General features: G+C 37.7%; 1 protein-coding gene across 2 annotated transcripts in view; it reads right to left on the bottom strand.

Annotated features, from left to right (window-relative positions):
• LOC105569363 overlaps window positions 1–21,889 on the bottom strand; it is a 33,937-nt gene that overhangs the window by 5,629 nt on the left and 6,419 nt on the right. The window contains exon 1 of one of the 2 annotated variants that reach the window (XM_012025779.1): window positions 5,619–5,724. The exons of the other annotated variant lie outside the window; for it this stretch is intronic. Coding sequence (XP_011881169.1) covers window positions 5,619–5,635 — 17 coding nt within the window. The 5' untranslated portion in view covers window positions 5,636–5,724. Of the gene's footprint in view, window positions 1–5,618; window positions 5,725–21,889 lie in introns of those variants that run through there. 2 annotated transcript variants of the gene reach the window in all.

Here is a 21,889-nt window from a genome sequence, read left to right as displayed (position 1 = left end):
CTTTTATTTAATTTCAAAGAAGATCAAGACTGGGACTTCTAGGAGAATTCATATCTATTTCTTCAAATCTATAGCAAATGTTTTAGTGCAATACATAAAAATTTAGTAGATTCAAAGAAACCTGATTTCTACGTATGTCATTTGTTTAACCTAAATAAATCTTTTCTCTCGGTGTATTATCTTCTTAAAATTAAATGACGACTGTAGGAAATGCAAATTAAACAATTTGACGTTTACTACGAAAGTATGGATGAAAATAACAGACTTACTTTAGATTGATTTTTTATGAGGCTTATAAATTTATATGGCCGTTTATTTGAGAAAGTATTGGCCTGAATAAATCGAGAATCTTTTTCCACGCGATAGCAGGCGCACTTCCAAAAAAAATATCTGCATATGATGCCTTGGAGATGTTATGAATCTTATTATTAACCCCGAGTTGATAGAAAAGCTGATTCAACGAACCAATGTTTGCAACCGATTATGGCATTGATTTTGTTATGCATAATAAAGGTAAATAAACTTGAATTTGCATATTCATTATAATAACAAAAAAAAACAGTTAATTGATGAGTGACAATGTTTACGACTTTTTGTCTTCGACAACTTCAACTTTTTTATCCACAATAAACTCTCTTTACCTAATATTAATAATGCAACGAGCTACTTTAATAATAGTCCATAACGCAATGAAATTTTTCAATTATTTAAGTGCTATGCACAAAATGTAGAGGCAAGTCCTCTATTATGAGATAGAATTCTAATACGAGATAGTGGGTTTTCAACGTCCAAATTCGATCACAAATCTTTTTTGCAACGATTACACGATCTACACGGAGAGACCGATATGGTTATCGCATGTCTAATTAGGGTTGGTACAACCCCAATAAATAGTAATATTTTGGACAGCTCTTTCTGTGGTTGTCATACCCGCAATCGTATGGTAAGTAGTGGAGAAATATGCGTTTTGTACAGCAAACTTAGTGAATGTTGCAACACAAAACAATGTAGATACCCCTACTATTTATACGGCAACATTTTAATTTCAGTTATTTTTGCCTTAGCCGGTCTTTCCGTGTAACAATCAATTTTCCACTAAACAGATTTCACTCCAAGGGCAATAAATTCACGGTAGAACCAACGGATGATGCCTATTAATTTAGCGGAAACCCCGCTATCTCGTATTAGGAGTCTATCCCACATAATAAAGGATTATCCTCTATAATAAAAATTAGAGACATCTTTATTTAAACTCGTTAACAACTTCTAGATAAAAGAAATCACTCCTTTTGTTCAAAATTATGTATGCAACGAAAGCAAGATGTTATCTCTCTTCGAGTTGTTTAAATGAACTCTTGTTTTTCTGCGATCATCAGGAGAGAGCACAGAGATATCCATTTTATCAAAGGTGAATCTTCCTCGATTGTATCGAGTGAAAAAAATAGAGGAGCGTTTCAAGTGGGTTTATTGACATCGTAAACAATGGTGATACTGTCCGTCTTATCTTCGCAAAAAAGGAAGGCAACGTAAAAAAAAACAAAGAAATCAATAGAAACGGTGACTCCACTTCATTGCATTGACTTTAGCAAAAAGTTTCTGTCATTAACTGAACGATCTTCATTAATTGCATGACCGCGGCGAGACTTATCTCGCCTGATGCAGCGACGGACCTGCGACGGCGATCGCACATTAAGCCAGCGATCGCTGAAAATCGCAATAAAGCCCAACTGCCCGTTCGCGCATGAATATTCAATCGCTCTACCGGCCGAATTCATGAAATCGCTTTGTTATGTTAATCGATTGGCATAGCGAGTGCAAAATGGAAATTTACTACAAATGCGCACTGACCGGGTAAGTTCTGAAAGATACGCGACGTACAAAGGTTGTCCGGCTGTGTCGTATCGACGACTCGCTGTCCCGCTTTCGCTTTCGGGGGAAAATGAAGGAAATTCAAAGCACCGCGATTAAGTTGCAAGCGCGAACGTCACGTGCTCAGAATTGCTAATCGCCCCTCTTGCGCAACGTTCCGAAGATTTCGCGATATTTAATAATGCAACTTATTGTTACGCGGAGCGTCTTTCTTTATAAACCGCAGCGGGGCGTTACGTCCGCGACGCCCGGCCTGTTTACGCGCGCAACCCTTTAAAAGGGACGAAGAGCTCGCCGGGGAAAATAACGGCGCGTTATAGCGTTACATCGATCCTCGACTGATTAAGGACAGCGAAATTAAGCGAGGTGTCTCAGGTGACGCGCTAAAAATAGTCACCGTGTAGCGTTCCACTTATAACTACAGGTCTACTCTGTCCCACTTGCACGGGCCCGGTCCAGTTTGCATCCAAAAATCGACTATCACTTTCGCGCCCACCGGCGCGTCAGGGAGAAAGAGAGAGTGCATTTCTCGCTTATCGAGCACATTGTCCGTCCTTTAGCTCTTATCGAACTGGAGCTCGAGGAGAGCTCCGGTATACGCTCTTCCTGAATCCTCCGATGTTACAGATACGAAAATATTCGCGGATAAACGCAGACATCATTTCCCTCCATTACGTTGGAGGCTCGATTGACCGGAAATTGTGCATTCAGCGTGCTCGAAATAGTCATTTGAGAAGTTTCCCGCAATATCCCAAACTTTAACGTCTCGTTTTAATTTTAGTTCTAGAATTTCTCTACGATTTATCTATCAATAACTATCGATGATTCTGTGAAACACGCTTGATAATAATAATCATGTTGTGTGATAATCATATTACTGGCGCGATAAAACGCGCCTCTTGAAATTTTAAGGAGCGTGTTTTATCAGCTAAAAGCAAAACTGCTAGACAAATAATAAAAACCGAGGCGCAAACCGCCAAGGGCATTGTGGTGTACGGATTTGCGGCATTACTGCGCATTACTAGACATTTTTTGGGCATTAGTTTGGGCATTATACAGATAAAATAATATGAAATAAGTTAAAACAAGATAAAATAAGATAATAAGATGAAGTAATGCCCGCTGGACATTAGTAGGCGTACATGATTTTGGTCAGATGTATTTCTCGCATACACGGGGTGAATTTTCTTTTAACCCTAGGTTGTTACACCTTTTCTGTGGGCCGAGTTTGACACACTGGGTCACCGTGGGTCAACGCAATTTTCCAAGACCTGCAGTTTAATAACTAAGTATCCAAAAATTCTATAATAAAAAAAATCTGAGATAAAATTGAAATATAAAAAAATATGTTCCAATTATAAAAACTTATTAGTTTAATTATTTTTATTGAAAAAAATTCTCGGAAAAATATTTTTGTTTAAAATCACATTTTGCTAAAAAAAATTTTATCTTTTTAAGTTTTAATATTTTAAGCTAAAAATTGAGAATTATACTATCGAGATGTTATTTTAATAAAAAAAATTAGTACATAAGTGAATCTTTTAAAAAAGGTATTTATTTTGTGTAGAGAAGAGGCGCATATTTGCATGACAAATGCATTTTCATAGAAAAATAATAATAAATTTTTGTTTACAAGTAATTTGCCCATCAAACATATAAAGTATAGTCAAATTTGAAACATATAAAGTGTAGGAGTGCAGTATTTTTATTCTTATTTACTACCTGCACAATCGTGGCACAAGTATATCCGATGATCGTCGCACATCGACCGTGCACAAGAACATTGCATGAATGTTTTTACGTGGTAGCTCACAGATTTCTCTCTGCTTATACTTTCTTAACACTTTTTCCACAAAAAATAACACTTTTAATTTTTTAGCAAACACGACGCCTTTGTCACACCTGGGTCACGGTGACCCAAAGTCTACTTCCAACGGCTGTCAAAAAGATATTAACGCTTTCCTCCTTTGACAAACCGTCTCTATCTGTAGTAAAGCCTTGAAATTGATTTTAGATAGCGCCACAAGTCCCATTTTCATGCGCACCAAAAAGATATCTTACGTTTAAGTCATTAAGCTCATTATGACCCTGTGTGACAACCCAGGGTTAAAATTTACCCTGAAAATCGTGTAATTGTGGGACAACATGGCATTTTGAAGAACCTTATGTCAGTTTTGTTGAAACTTTACCATACATTTTACTAGTAAAATAATAATATTAAGTTTATTGCTGTGCATAATACACATAGGTGCAGAGAGAATAAAAGTAGGACAAGAATGTCGAAAAACAATAAGCTACGCAATGCTATACACGCAAATGGTGAGATGCCAGCAAGACTGCTGATATGAGTCTCGCCAGATAAAATGAGCTGAGTGACGCGAAACGTATAAGTATTACAGTGAGCACATATAAGAAAGCTGACAATTAGCAGAAGGGAAGAGAGAAGAATTACAATTTAAAGAGAACAGATGTATATTAAGTATAATAACTAGTAAAATGTATGGTAAAATTTCAAAAAACTCTCATATCATACATTTTACTAGTAATTATACTTAGTATACGTTTACTAGTTAAACGTATATTAAGTATAATTACTAGTAAAATGTATACTAAGTATAATTAGAGGAAAGTCCCCTATTATGAGACAGGATAATATGGAAAGCGGGGTTTCTGTTAAATTAATAGGCACCGTCAGTTGATTCCACCATAAATTGATTGTCCTTGGGATGAAATTTATTTAGTGGAAAACTGACTGTTAAACTCATTGCGAAAAAAGATTTGTGATTGAATTTGAACGTTGAAGACCTGCTATCTCGTATCAGAAACCTATCTCGCAATAGAGGACTTTCCTCTGCTATTAAAATGTGAGGTAAAATTTCACAAAACTCCTAAAATTCTTCGAGATGCCACGTTGTCTCACGATTACATGATTTGCAGGATAAATTTTAAGAGAAAATTCTCTTCGTGCGCAAGTACGCGTTACGTTTAAGCAGTCTCCTCTGCAAGATCGGCCGTTTCGACAAAGGTTTCGTTAACTAGGTTGTTCCGATACGAGAACCACCTGTATGTGGAATACAAGAGTAGATCGCGGGTGAGGAAGAAACCCGTGCCACTTTTTCGTGGGGATCCCACTCGAGGTACCGTTCCGCGTATCTCTCTTCTTTTTCACGCGGCGTCTCGTTTAGGGAAACGAGGAATGTGCTCGAGGTGAGCCATCGCCCGAGGCGCCGAAGACGCCTAAATTCCACAGCTGAAATCGCGAACGGGCTAAACGCAGCCGCGAGCCTCGCGAGAGGTGATACTTCCCGTCAAGCCTCACCGTAACGTTCGCCAAGATTACAAAAGATCAACATATTTTCAGATTTCTAATCCGCGCGCTTTCCTTCGCGAAAGGAGCGTTCGGCGCAAAACGATCACGGCTCATGGCACTAATATGGTTCTAATAACGAGTCGTGCATTTCGCTAGATCGTCGACAGAAATACATTAGGTAGAACGGGATGTCCCCGTTCTCGGGGAATTCCAAATAAAAGGTAAACCGGAGCTATTTCGCCGAGTTAAAGAAAAGAGCAAACATTTTCAAGACAGGGAGGGACTTTTCAATCTTCAAGGCAGGAAGAGGCGTTTTGAGTCGCGGGACTTTATCGCTTTTCACTCGAACATTTTTTTCCGAATTTTTCTTCTAACCGAGCGAAATAGCCTCGCTCTATTTTAGAAGACGACAGGACCGACGGGACGACTCTGTACGTACCGCTTGGAATACAACATCCTGCGCGCAATATCCTCCCGGGATACCCTCGTTGCCCACGATCGGAGCTGGACGATCGTCGTTGGGTTTCGCCCGTAATCGGTAAGTCCACTTTACGGGCGCGACTGCCGAGACTGATAGAGGGACCGAACTTCACGGACGTCCGTTAAGAAGGTAAAGACCGGCGGCGGTGGCTGATGAATATTCACTCGCGGCTCGCATATTTGCCATGCAAAGCTCTCTGCACGCTGACCCCGTGACGCGAGCGCGGTATTATATGATAATGGTGGGACCGGCCGTCTCCAACGATTATTATTCTGGTATTTACCCCTGGCCGCCTTCCACGACCGCCACCTTTGACCGGTTGAAAGGACCGCGCGTGGACCCGATCGATTCGCCACCGCCGTTCTTTATCCTGCTCTCGCTCGATTTTATCTGCTCTCGCGTCCGCGAACCTGACGTCAATCGACACGTGTTCGTGGTCTTAATGACGGACCGGCTGTCGTCATCAACCGGTTCTTTTTCTATCGAGTACGACGGATAAACCCACGAGCTGAATCGATCCTTCAGCTGATTCAGGTGATCCACACACTCTCTAAAAGTCAATCAGTGAATTGTAGACCGGAGCTATTTCGCCGAGTTCAATAAAAGAGCAAACATTTTCAAGACAAGGGGGGGGGGACTTTTCAATCTTCAAGGCAGGGAAGAGGCGTTTTGAGTCGTGGGGGTAAACCGCTGACCAAAATCATATACACCGATGCCTGCTAATAGCCAGTGAGCATTGCTCTATCTTATTATACGATTTTATCTTCCTTTATCCTTGTAATGACCCAGCAAGGCTTAATGCCCAAACTATCCCCCACGGAACAATATATTTCACTATATATAAAGAAAAGTAGAAAGGATACGTTCGTTTTTATTATATATTACTCGTATATGCGGTATAAGAAATATATACTACTACTATAAATGTAATACCAATAAGTTGGAATTTTTCATATTATATATTATATCATTCGCATGTACTAAAAATATATAATAAAATGTATGACATATATACCTTATAATACACAGCCGTGTATGTAATTATATGCGTCTAACGTATGCATTGTATATTTTTTATATTTTATCATATATCTTGTCTAAAAGTATTAAAAGGAATTCTAAGTACCTTAGAATTTAGGTTCTCAACGCTTCACCAGCGGAGATCAAATTGATTTCATTTGCCGCAACTGTTAGATCTGATTTCTCGCCACTTCTTATATACTGCTGCTGGTTGATTTTTATATACGAGAAAGTGTAACGCGCAATCGCCGCCTCGCGATTCTTTTAATAGAATGAAATATATTACCATATATTTTCACCTACATTTTGAAATGTATACTTTTCCGTGGGGGTAATGCCTAAAAAATGCCTAGTGATGCCTGCACTGAAAAAAGAAGTTCGCCACCGTAGCCAATCATGGTTTGCTAAAAATACTTTGCTGCCATAACTATAAATTTCTAAACCGCAGCAAACGGTTTGCTGTCGCACCTAATGCAGTAGGCACAGTAGCAAAATATTTAGCTATCACAACTGAACATTAGCTGTCCATATTTTACAGCTGAAATTTAGTTGCCACGTGCAGTTTTTAAACTACGGCAGCTACATTTTTCTTTCTTTCACGTGCCAAGCAATGAAACGAGACAAGATTGTAAAGATGAAGACTATGTGGGTTACGTTAAAGGACGTGACGTCGCGAAAATACACTCTCACTTCCCGGTAATGTTTCAACTGCGCACACACAATGTGTGCGAGATACGTCACTACGTTCTTCCTGGGAAACGGAATTATTTGCAATTTGATGAGCCCGCTAATGAGACGTAGGGAGAAAAAATTCCCGCGGAATTATCCTGGACTTCGGATTTAACGATTGTGCAAGATCAACACGGCACATCGGTATTCAGTGAAGAGTAAACATTTTATAGCGACGAGATTGTTCGCCGGTACTCTCGTTCATTTAATACAGTCTCTCCAAACTGTGAAACCAAGTATGTACCGAGTCGCAATCGGCGATCTAGGTATTTGCTTAATTTTACGTAAAAAAAAGAGGCTTCAGAAGTGAACACACGGCAACATTCTTTTTCACGACGCACGCTCTTCACGTTGCATCCTTCAGAATTCTCCGTGGACGAGACCCGGTCTCTCTCTCTCTCTCTCTCTCGGGAGGAAGAGAAAGATGCAATTATCACACTCGATTGAATCGAGCATTCATCGTGCGTACGCGGGGAACTGATAACATCTAAATGTGCCTCGAAAAGTGGAACACAATTTGGATTTTCACGCGTGTCCCAAATAAACACGACCTGCTGCGTCATTCTATTCCTTTGTATAAATCACCGTCCACTTTCTGCGTCAGTACTACCATCCGGTGAACTTTCTAAGACGATTGACATACGTAACGCTCTACCTCATCATTCGCCGCTCTCTCGTCTACTCTGTAGAATAGAGGAAATGCACCTTTACATCATGATTAAAGGACGTCGGGAATAAGAGCGTTGCGTTTCTGCGGCGAAATTGCGATCTCGCGTCAACCGACACCGCCGATCGAGCATTCGCAAGCCAATTCCGCAATTCTCGATTGTTCAGTGCCGTGTTAATTAATTTGAGCATTTACATTAGTTAATTCGCGGTATCAAATTACTGGATACGTAGTAACGTATCACTTAATCAACGAGCGATAATTTCCAATTATTTGGGACATGCCGCTCCTCGAATTGAATTTCATAGGAACGACTCCCGGTCAAGAATTTGCATTCGTTTTATAATGCTTTTAGATGTTTTCAAATTTGTCGTATTCAAATAACTTCTCATTGTATAGAGCCCGGCATAATTATTCATATTTTTTTTAAATTGTTTTTTTAAATTTTAAGTTGTGTTTCCAATTTTCATGATACTTTATTTGCGGATCCAAGCAAGGCGAGAAAAATTCAAGAATTGACGTAACAGACAGGCCTGGAGATTTCTATAATTGCAGAATACGTGACAAGAAATGTCCTGGCATTCCTGCCTGTTTGTGTACGTCGACGTGTTTAGTCTTGTTCGACATTTCTCGCCCAGTTATGCGTATTTACGTTGATTTACTTATCTTTTTTCACCGATAACTTAGGCACATCGGATAGCTAATGTAGATCTTATTGCACTGCATATTTAAACGCGCGTGCATAATCGCAGTGTTATCTTGAAACCGCATAAAATTGTGAGGTGATATTTTTAATTTGCGCGCCTAAAATCACGTATGGTTTCGTCGAGGAGAGAGTTGCGTTTATCACACGTAACGGACCATGCCCAATTGTCATCTTATCGGACATCTGTCAGTGCTGTCGATAACACGTGCACCAATGTTTCGTGCAAAAATGTATCAACACCGTGAAATTTTACAAATGCGAACGATAAAATCTACACTGCACCTGTAGCAGATACGCCATCGATTGCACCGCGTCACTTTAGTTGAAAAGTTCAAATATCAAAAGCTGTTCTAAATACTTGCATTGAAACGAGTACTGCACCAAAAAAAAAAATACCGATCTGTATACGCAGAATTGAAAAATAGAAGTAAACATCGTACCTTTAAATAGTTTTGCTATTTCATTCGTAAATGTGTGCGCGCGTGCTTAAAATTTAATTGTAATTAATAAAATGTACAAATTCCTAACGTAAAACGTGTTGTATTTACAAACGCATAAAACGTATGTAACGATAGAAACCACAAATATTCAGATCGTAACGCACGTTTTATCGAAGAGCAATTTTGCTGACGTAATAGACGTTGGCATAACTTCCGTCAGTTCACACGATTCACGTCGTTGCTAGTATCTACCGGAAAATTATACGCATACAGCAGAAGTATGGAAAGATTGTCGACCGCTTTCGCTGACCGCCAGTGGGATTTTCCGCATGCGCATTTCGTCGGAAGAATTAAACTTGATTTTATCGTGTCGCCGGTACTCGCGAGCGGTGCCGAGAGAGGCTAATTGAAGGTAATATCATATGGATTAACCGCTGCGGTATTCGGGTTTCTCTCCAGTGCCACTCGGAAATTATCCGTTAAATCGCACGCGAGTTCAAGCCGCGGAACTTATTACGGCTGGATTTCAACAATACACGCGCGTAATTTATTCCGAGATTTTTCCACCGCTTTAGAAAACGTATAATAACAACAACGCGAAAACATTCCCATTCTTTTATCGATACAGAAACATCTCGTGTTACTTTCAATGGAATGATTTTTCAAAACTTTTCCTTGATTTCCGCATTCCGGATAATATATTATATCGATTACGTATCTTTTAGCGCAATTCAATACATATTGCTGAATTGAGTTAACCTTCTAAATGTAAATCATAAATGCTATATAAATCATAAGTCGTTACAAATTAAAATGTAATTTACATATATCTTTAAATGTACTCATATATTATATGAGTTATTACCGTATGTCTGAATTATTGTGGTACAAAGTTCAGACGTTTGAAATTGGACACACATTCCAGACAGAAAATGTAAAATGTGCAAATGTCCGTGCAAGGAAAAAACAATATTGTATACAATTATTGAAAAATTAATTACTCAAAATTTCGTTTTCAATCTGCAAAATTGAAATGCACTTTTATGTCTTTCAGTACTTCAGAAAAATTACTATGTTACAAATCTATTATTTCTAATAAAATAACCGATCAAAATTTTCCATTGAATTAGGCAAAATATGTATCGTGTTAATTTTTGCGTAAAAATGTTCTTCGGACAGTTTGAATATTTCGCGCTTCAATTTTTACAGCATCGCATTAACTGAAGTACGCTCGCAAACATCTACGTAACGCTGCTACGTAAATATATTATTTTAATAACGTACTGTAGATTAATAAATCCAAGATCCATAACAATGTATCCAGATCACAGTAAATTTGAATTTGCTGTAAGAAATGAAACTTAACCACAGAGATCCCGTAGGGTTCGTGCGTTTAGATACGTTCACGTACGCATGTATGCACATAATTATGTGTGCGATGTTATTTTTCCGTTATTAATATTCACATGTATAAGTTTGCTTTTTAATATATGTATAACACATTATACATGTACGTACATAAATACTGCACAGGATATACGAGTAGGCCATTAGAAATTAAAATATACGAGATTAAAATTTTTAATAGTGCATAAACATGTCAATTTTCAACGATAGTTACCTTGGTCAGTCTCTGCAAAAAGTTCTCGATAAAAAGGAAACCTATCTACCGGCATCGTTTTAAATGGTAGATGTGAAATACGTAAAACAAAGCGTCGTCAAATTTGTTAATACGAATTTCGTCGGCAAAATAAAATTAAAAAAGGAAATTTCTCACACTGCAAATCAATGGGCATCGCGGAAAAAGAGCAACGGTAAAATTCCACAATTCCGAGTCACGTTTTTACACGTCTTCTTGAAAAAAGGAAACGTTACGTTATGTAACGTGCTTGGGTGAGATTCACGTAGCGTTTGCAAAATGAAATAAATACACGAAGGATTTCGTGATATAAACATATACATTTCACATAATTGTTCCACATCTCACAGTTGAAATATTTATAATACGAAAGTTCTCAATTACCGTGCATTACGTCTGTTCACGTTTATCCACGGAAATTGTCCGACTTCGTTTCGAACTTCCTTTCTATAAGTCGCTCGTGCAGAATTTATTGCGTTTTATGCCACCAGCTTTCCATCACGTTGACAACTTTCTCTGTCGCTACTAGAAATAATTCGGCTAGAGCATATAAACACGTGATTAAGTATTCTTGACATCCAATTGTAAATAATGAATAGTCAACTGCCAAACAGATGCTTTTTTCTAAAAAAATTTTGACGTAAGTATACATCAAGAAGATAAATTAAAATATTCATGAAGTTTAAAAAAGACAAAATCTCCATAAATATAAAATGTTTAATTTCGGCATTTATCATCAAAATCTCACGTGGAATGTGCCTGTCAATTTATTCGTATACGTCGTCAGACGTAATTTTGGAGGGATTATGCAAAAGTAGCATATGTATAGCCTCAAAGTGACGCATATAAATTGATTAGCACTAGGAAAGCAACGCACAAAAGTGAAGCGCCGCGCGAGAAAACCGTGTAGACTCACGCGTAGAATAATGAGTTTTAAGACGTGTAAAGCGTGGCGTGCATCGAATAAGTAAACATACCGAAACGCTACGCACGTTCGGTACATGTGCACTAAAGAAAAGAGAGACTTACCCCCGGTCCACAATCTTGCTTTAAGTAAGCTGTAAGCCGTAAGAAATTAACCAATCACAGGTGAGAGTGAGGGGAATAAATGCCTGTGATTGGTTAATTTATTGCGGCTTAAGGCTTACAGCTTACTTAAAGCAAGATTGTGGACCAGGAGTTAAGCCAACGGCACACGATACTACTTTTCCTACTGGATTGCTTACGAGAGCCCAGGATTTAACTCGAAGCTCGGCCTACCGCTCTCTACGCGCTCATTCGCTCAGATGTTTCAATAAATTATTCGATAACTATTGTGAATTTTGTAAAATGGTACATAACTTTTCTTCTTAGCCTGACCCAATCTACCACCATTTTTCGTAGGGGTCCTCTTGTGTCAGACACCCTGTATAATTAAATTTTACTGTTACAATACAAAATATTAATTGTTTAAAGAACTGTCGTTTCTTTACTATACAATACATATTGACAGATGTTTCATTAATGTATACATATGTTATATAATTGTCGAATTATGTAGCTAGTATCGATTTACTATTCCATTGAAAAGCAAACTCATCGAAAAGTATTCATTTACATGAGAATAATATAATAATGTAAAAATATCCAGCTTGCTATAAGAGAGTCAATTTATAATCAACCAAAATATGTCTGCAGTATTCATATTTTTTATAAGTAATAGCAGACGGCAGGCGGATTTTACACGCGGTCTATTCATAAATGAATCTGTTATTGCGAACCGGATATTTTTCCACATTATTATGCACTCTTTAAAAAAAATGCATATTTTTCGACGTCTCTTTCCTGCAGAATGTCAACTTTTTATCAAACACGATCGCATGATAAATTCAAGAATAAGTTGAATTATAAAAATTTAAGTCTCTACATTAAAAATATTAAAAATTACATTGTTAAAAATTCGGCATACATTAATTTTGTCAGTCAACATTAGATTATACTTGAAAAGAACCCGATAAAGAGATTGTGACTTCAATAAAAATCACTTTAAAAAAATTTCCCTTTATTTAATTACCACTGGCGACAATAAGCTTTACTCAGTTTTGTCACTTATTTAGCTTCTATCCATCACAATACGACACGCAAGGTTCTCTAGGTTGTAGTTTTCTTTATATAACATTATTTCGAAACTTTAAATTCTCAAAAAATGCCGAGGATATAAAATCCCTTTTTTTTACCAGATGTCAGACTCGTATTTTATCTTTATACGATTTTTGGTTGCCTATGCAATGCTAGGAAACGCAAATACGTATATAATTCAAATTTTGACGCAACCCGTTTTTACTTGTAAAAAAACTGTTCCTTCAGTTTTGTGTTTTAGCTTTGTAATGGACAATTATTTTCCACCTATGTGACCCGTGTTTTTCAGCTTCCTTTAAAATGTCTCTGAGAATAACAGTTTAAGTCGTGCAGCGGACGACTAAAAGTAAGCGTGCAATTTACAAAAACGTTCTTATAATGTTCAAAAGGCAAAACGTAATCTTCGATTCAAATGCAACGTAGAAACAGTTAGGCAAGTTCCACTTATTATCACAGTGGTTGCGATCGTTCTAACGCAAATGCGAGATAATCGCTGTGTGACTTGTCGCAATTCGGTGCGGGAGGTGATGTTATTCACGATAAAGAAGAGATCGAAATTCTGACGCAACACAATCGCCGTTAAGAAAAGTAATGTATTATCAATTAAATATTTTTTTTATTAAATGAAATCGGGCTACACTGAGAAAAAACTGCTCAGTCAAGAAAATATTTCTTGATTCAACTATATGCTGCAGTCACGGGCTGTCAAACAAATATTTGTCACTTCACGTAAAAATTTGAATAAATTATGTATGTTTAATTGTGAAACGATGTAAAAATCCAGATAAATCGTAAAATTTCCTGACTTTTCCACATTTCCAGGTTTCTAAAATTCCCTGACAACTCCCGGTTTTCCAGATATCCCTGACAACGGGACACCCTGAGTTGAGTATTCATCAGTAAAACTGAATAAATAATTTATAGATAATTTCAATGCCCACTAATGCACAGTGGGCATTACTCTATCTTATTTTATCTTTACAATGCCCCAGCAAGGCCTAACGCCCAAACTGATGCCCAAAAAAATGCCTAGCAATGCCCAGTGATGCCGTAGCTCTGTACACCACAATGTCCTCAGCGGTTTACCCCTCGATAGAAGCATATAGAAACGTGCACGGACCGATTAGTATCTTTTTCGAACTGTCTTAATATCACAGTTTCACGAGGAATCGATCAAAAGTCTTGAAATGAAGTTTCGTTAAGGAGAAATTAAAGTGGCTTGCCTTTGTAAAAACATGCTTGTGTACGTAACGCAGTTTGACCAGCTCAATAGTAAACGTGACTCGTAGAAATGATTCTGAGGTAGCGAACGTGTATTTTTAGCGCGATCGTGCACGCGTAGACAGAAATATGATAATGTATGAATCATTGATCCCAAGATACAGCAATGCGACTTTGCCTCTAAAGATCCCGAACGTTCGTCCCGCGCGTGTTAATCATCGCGTGTTAATCATCGGCTTTGCGTTCCAGAAGGAACATTCCAGAGGAGTTCGCGTGTCACTAGGAGTCATCCAGTGACGAGGAATGACACGTGATTTTCCGTGACAAACACATTTAACCAAGAACTATGCGCGGCACCAACGTGGAAACAAGAGTGGAGAAATCGAGCATGCGATACACGAGCACTGTGACGGATCACAGTGCGTGATTACTATGCAAACAACCTAGCCGGCTGAATACAGGGAGTACCAATGATTTTCCGAACGACTGGGTGCCGCATGGCGTTTTCATTTCCGATTCTGGATTTAACTGCAGGTTGTTGGGAAAGAAAAATTTTGCACGTCGGTAGAACTGGGATTGTGACTTGCAGTTCCCTTTCGGAACGACACAAATATCTTTGTTCCATGCCGGATACCACATTCTTCTTTTTAGTTAATCCGGATTGAAGGACCGAAGGAAAGTTGATTACCCTATAAATTTTATTTTAAGAGATCGACATTTTTTGGTCACAGATGCAGACGTAAAATTTTTCGAAAATGTGTAACGCACGCCTTATCCCATATGCAGGAATTTTTTTTCCAACGCGGTCTTCGCGAAAGCCATTTTAACGTGAATAAAATTTCACTTGCATTATAATGAATTTAACTTTTGGCATCGATAAACTTGAACTTCAATGTTAAAAATAATGTCACGTAAATAGATATGGTAATGTTAGCGAAGTATCGACTTTGAAACGTGAATTGGGTTATGCAATGTTACTACGAAATCGATGACCAGAACGTTCGTTCTTTGCAAGGTCAGTTTTCAGAACAAGAAATTATAATCGAAGAGACGTCTTTTTAAGTGTCTTTTTTTCCACGTGTTTGCGCCTGTTTGCACAGCTCGAAAGATTAGAAATTGAAATTGACCAAGAAAGATCGTATTTCTTGTTTCAAAGTTTTTTATAAAAATAATAATTATACGAGTATACGAGTATAATTGGAAAATAAGGTAAAATTACGTATACAATTTTACATACATTTATATACACAAGGTGTATCTTCGAATTGACGATAAAGCTTTTAACGACAAGAGCACTTTGTGCAATTCTAATACATCTGGCGATCGTGACGTAAAGAGTAGTGCGCTTCTCTAATAAGCCAGAGATCCAAGTTCAAGTCCGATAAAAAATCATCGGTTTCCATTCGATCGCCATTTCTCGGAGGGAAATGGCGATCCATCAACGGTACCTCGCCATACAGGCATGGGGGGCTAATCATTGGCTAAAAATTCTGCGATAAATGTACAACTCTCTGTACAGCAGTGTAAAATAGAATAAGTATCACCGACGCACGACAACTAATTGAGAAGTTGATAGTGCAAACAATCGAAATGGTGTAAACAAATCTCGTTTCATGCAGACGTATATCTATAACGAGAAAAATATGTAAAGGATCAAATAAACTTGTACTATGTAATTTGTACTTTGTTCCTGTTGACAATTGTAATCATATCTCGTTTGACAATTGTAATCATATTTACAACGATATGCCGAACGAACTCTCCGGTCGATTCTAAAAACGCCATACAATCGAAACGAGAATGAATCTACGTTTCGAAATACACGTGGAATGAATTATTGTCGCATATAACATCTCGTTGCCTAGAAAATCGAACTTGTGGCGCTTCACGCTTAAATCATGAATTATAACCGACAAGTTACTAAATTAGTCTCGACAAAATATAAACAGGGGGACAAACTATTAAAAACAGAGTTTTTTTTAATGATTTAAAGAGCAGAAGTTAACAGGAATTTGTGTAAATTATTGGCATCAATTTTATATCTCAAGAATACACTTTTGTACGCTCAACTTTCAGACCCGGTTTCACCAAACGTCGCGAAACTTTAATCTCGGTTTAATTCACGTTTGTCTCTTTCTAGAGTAACAGTTGGAAAGAGACAAAGACCGAATTAAGCTGAGCTTAAAGTTAAGCGACGCCGGCGAAACCAGATCTTAATTGCTCGCGTGGGATTTTCGAAACCGCCCACTCACTTTTTTACACACTGACATCCGTCTCGGCTCTTATACCCTTTGTTACTTCGTCTCTGTGATTTCACATCAGAGCCTTATGAATTTTATTTGTTCACTTTTGTACATTTGCATTATCACAAGTAGTGATTACGTTTGAGAAAAGATTCTCATGGACTGAATGTCACTTAATTCATGTTAATTTCTTGTAAATGTGTTTCCTCTCTTATGTAGTGCAGTAGTGCGTAATAAAGTAAGTTTTAATGGTTTCGTTGGGAAACAATGAGCAATTAAAGATTGAGGAACCAGCAGCCGCAGGAATTCTCCGGCGTCGCATTTACGAGACACGGGGAGAAAAATGAATGCCCCTAATCTATTTCGAACAATTATACGCCTCGCTGGCGAACATTTCAAACAAAACTATCAGTGCTCGTGCCGGGTCGGCGAACTGTCTCGTCGGGATAACCTTCTGACGCTCGTAAAGTATCGGCACTTAAAAGCAATTAGTCACAGTAGCTTTTTATTCTGCATGCACATGCATGCAACGCTCACGTGATAGACACGCATCGCCCGAGCGGATTCGTGAGAGGTGCTCGATGTACACGCATTAATGACGGTATCGGTCGAGATATCGAACGATTAATCAAGCGCGGCACGCGTCTCTCTTTGGACAGATCGCCGATTCTCGCCAACGACGCCCGCAACTTTGAGAATCCAATAAGGCCGGTCTTTTTTCTCACGTTACGTTTTCTGCGGTCGGTGTGGAAATATATCGCGATAATTAAGATGCGATCGCAAGTGCACTTGCGAAACAGTCGCTTGATGCCACCGTCATGCTCGCATAAACACTTTTCGCAATCCAGTCCACGCGAATTCGGCTATCGCGAGGCTGAAAAAAGTATCACTCTCTCGTAGCGTGGTCGATTAGGTAAGAGGACCTTTGAATTCTTCCTGATAAGATACGGCACTACAAGAAATGAAAGACGATCGTATATTTTCGGACAAGTGTCTCGGAGTAAATATTTACGATGCGTTTGCACGAATCTCGTCATCGGGAAATATATTGGTAAAATTTTCGGGGGCCTCGCAGTGCGCGCGCGGAGAGAATTTTCTCTTCAAATTGATCCCGCAAATCATGTGATCACGGGGCAACATGGTATTTTAAAGAACTTTATGAGAGTTTTCGGAAAGTTTACCATACATTTCGCTACACGGGAATAAAATGATATTACATCAACAAGAGTGTAATTGAAATGAAATCGCTGAAGCAACATCAGTAGAGGAAAGTAGTGGTCTTAATTATTCGAAGCTTCGAAGAATCCGAAGAAACGAAGAAACTTGGAATATCAAATTTACGAAGTTTTCAAAGTTTTCGAAGATTCGAAGCTTCGAATATTCGAAGTCAACTAATGCATTAACATACAAGTTTTCAAACATCGTACCAAAATTTATTTCCTTCGATCTAATTGTGTTTTTTTGAGCGACTGGACAAATATGTGTCCGGCAAAAAGTACGTTTGTTTTTTATACCTTGTAATGACATTAATTAGTTGGCATTTAATTAGTTCACAGTTAGTTGACTTCGAAACTTCGAAGCTTTGAAATTGAAAATCTTCGAAGAAAAATCCTAGCTTTAGAGGAAAGTTCCCTATTATAAGATGAGCTTCTAATATGAGACAGCAGGATTTTTGCTAAAGTAATAGGCATCATGTATTGGTTTTATCGTGAATTTATTGCCCTTGGAGTGAAATCTGTTTAGTAAAAAAATTATTGTTAGATCGTGTAATTGTTGCAATAAAGATTTGTGATTAGATTTTCATGTTAAAAACCTGCTATCTCATAATAGAAGCCTATCGCAAAATAGAAGACTTTCCTCTATCAATAAATGAAAAGCATCAGATAGTTATCTTAATAATCTGGATATTTAGTTGAATGCTTAAAATAAAAATCTATAGCAGATACAATTGAGTGAATTATTTATGTTTATGGCAGCCAGTGACGTTAACGTTTAATTCAAGTGATTTTTTTCCGCGCAGTAAAATGTATGCCAAGTATAATTACTAGTGAAATGTATGGTAAATTTTCACTCATAACATTCTTTAAAGTGCCGTGTTGTCCCACGATTACAATATTTTCAGGATAAATTTTAAAAGAAAATTCTCTCCGTGTACTTGCAAAATGCGTGTGAATGCAAATGTATAAGGTAAGATATACAAGTGTTGACAGCGAAATCTGTATTGAATGACTTCTCATAAATATTCATTTGTGATTTCTCTGTGCGTATATTCCACTAATATACATAACATATATTCTATATATTCACATATATTGACGAACGTACGTAAGACGAAGCAGTTTTATCTATTCGCATGCCTGAAAGAGTTTTGCAATTCCTGTGTAAGTGGAAGCGCTCATTTCGATTTGCATATAACCTTCGTTCTTTGTTCAAGTTCAATTTCTCTTCCCGGTAAAATACGACAAAATATTTGCTCGTCTTACGCGGCGTACAGATCGTATTTTTAAGAATTATTAAAAGGAAGCACAAATATTCTCCAAGTGGACGCAGAAAGCGTTCTTTCAACTGATCTTACAATTCGCGATCGGTATTTCACAGTCGCTCGAAATATTGTTTTTAATCTTATATGCAAATGTTATATGCGAAGGAGACGATTCGTCTTTCACAGCGACACTTTCCGTAATCGTAAAGGTCTGTGTCCACGATGCTAGAACTTGGTTCAAGTTCTAGTTCCGAGAAATGTGTAGCCAATCAACTTGCAGCTATTCCATAAAAGCTGCAAGTGAATTGGCCACACATTTCTCGGAACTAGAACTCGGACCATGTTCTAGCATCGTTGACACAGGCCTTAAGCGAGGAACTCGCGGACGCGGTTCTATGACAAACTTTAATCTCGTAGTCAAACATGAAGAAAAAGAGGTGCTTTTTTGCGCTCCGCTGTAGAGGTATCCTCTATTAGTTTGTCTTCCCCTTGTCAGAGCCTTTGCTATTTACGTCGTTTATACACTTACCTCCTACAATGGTCATAATCGCAAATGAAGAGACGTAAAGATTGGACTTTGGACGCCATAACAGAGGAGCATAAAAATCGCGCATCGACTCACGATCATAGACTCAAAAGAATAGACTGCGCGTTCCACGAGGGGAGCCGACGTCGACATTAGAAAGAGAGAGCAACAGCGTAAGTCGCGTATCTTTCTAATACGCAAATTGGTGGGGATGTGGGGTGAGGACAGGGAGAATTGAACGTCATAACCTATGGTGACGGCTCTCCTCTGTACACCTCCCCACTCTGTGGTGTGCGAGAGAGCTAGAACACGACTTAAGCCCGTGTCAGACTACGGATCGAGGTTGAGATTAGATCGAAATCTGACCAATCGGAGTAAACTTTGCTAATCTCAAGTTTAGTGACTTTTAATCTAATTGGTCAAATTTCAATCTAATCCCAATCTCAATCCGCAGTCTGATGCGGGCTTTAGGATCATCTCTAGCCTTCGGCCCGTCAGTTGGCCCATAAGAACGCGCAGTCTAGTCTTTTAAGTCTACGCTCACGAATATATAGTATGTACCTCTCTTCGTTCGGTACGTTTGCATTATATAACGGGCGTAATTGTGCGAGCGAATCGTTTAGAAGTAATTTTGCAGCGTAACAAATAAAGCGTGAAAAGGGGAGTCTCTGTCTTCCTCGTATTGTTACGACACGATCGTTGTTTTAATAAAAAGAATTGAAGAATCTGTTCAAGAATTTCTAGTAGAAGAAATCAACCGAGTTTATAAAAGAATGACGGGCAAAATGAAAACCAAGAAATGAACGTAAAATTTCCCGATAATATGTAAGTTTTCACTTGGACTTTTTAAACTTCAGTATTTTCTTGGCCGTGTCTGGCAATTTTTAATAATACGGAAAATGTATGCCTCATGCTACATGCCTCAGTGGTCGAATTGGTGTGGAGCCCGCCTAGAGAGTGGAGAAGTCCAGGTTCAAACCCTGGCTGAGGTAACATTTTTTCGCAATAAATGTTCTGTATTATTAAAAATTGCCAGACATGGTCGAGAAAATACCGAAGTCGTTAATTACTGCTGGCGACTTGAAGAATATTCTTATTAATCCTTTAAACTTATTTCTCAATAACATTTGCAACGGAGAGTATTCTTTTGAAAACTTTTATGTCCGAAACTTGGGCGAAAACAAATAATCAATAATAACATACATTTATCAATTTAGATATTTGTTTTTATATAAAATTAATAAGTAATTTTTTAATAATGTATGTCACTCATGAATATCAGTTAAATCAATCATATATTTCTTGAATTTGCATATATATAAGAAATATCTGCCTCAGTGGTCGAATTGGTGTGGGGCCCGCCTAGAGCGTGGGGAAGTCCAGGTTCAAAGGCTGGCTGAGGTAACATTTTTTTGCAATAAATGTTCTGTATTATTAAAAATTGCCAGACATGGTCGAGAAAATACCGAAGTCGTTAATTACTGCTGGCGACTTGAAGAATATTCTTATTAATCCTTTAAACTTATTTCTCAATAATATTTGCAACGGAGAGTATTCTTTTGAAAACTTTTATGTTCGAAACTTGGGCGAAAACAAATAACCAATAATAACATACATTTATCAATTTAGATATTTGTTTTTGTATAAAATTAATAAGTAATTTTTTAATAATGTATGTCACTCATGAATATTAGTTAAATCAATAATATTTCTTGAAGTTGCATATATATAAAAAATATTATATATAGGTATTTAATATGTTGTTAGATATTGATACGCATACATTATATTATTTATGTACGCAAATTCAAAAATATATTATTGATTTAAAAACTAATATTCATGAGTAACATACATTATTAATAAATCACTTATTAAATTTAATATATTAATGTACACATATATCATTTATACATGTATATAAATTAAAAAATATGTATATACATACAATATAAACATTATATATGTATATCCTGATATACAAGTACGTAAGGAATAATTTTTGAGACCATTACTGACAATAATTCCTCATAGCTATGTACGTACACATAAAACTTTTACGAAATTAAATTTCGTTAAAATACTTTACTACATATTACACGATTTACTGATTTCACGAAACTTTCTTCATGCTATCTAACGTCATTGAGGTCGCAATAATAAAAATGATGAAATTTGTATCGGGACATTTAACGTCACTGAAGTTACACTGAATAACCAGCGACGCGTGGGCGTTACGGCAAGTGCACGATAACGACACTCGCAGCTGGTGAGTTACGACATCGGTATTTCAAGTTCGCCGAAACACAGGATTGTTTGACCTTTCCGGAGCTGACAATGAAATCTGATATTCGAAGCGCGAGGGAAAACTGCCTTCGTTTTCTTATTAACGGAATAACAAATGCGACAAGTGTCCACGTTAGAGATACGCGTCTACT

The sequence above is a fragment of the Vollenhovia emeryi genome, unplaced genomic scaffold, assembly GCF_000949405.1.
Source record: "Vollenhovia emeryi isolate VEMERY1.0 unplaced genomic scaffold, V.emery_V1.0 DF939124.1, whole genome shotgun sequence".
NCBI classification, from domain to species: Eukaryota; Metazoa; Arthropoda; class Insecta; order Hymenoptera; family Formicidae; genus Vollenhovia; species Vollenhovia emeryi.
The sequence above is the reverse complement of the archived record's forward strand: the minus strand, read 5'-3'. Positions and strand labels throughout refer to the sequence as shown.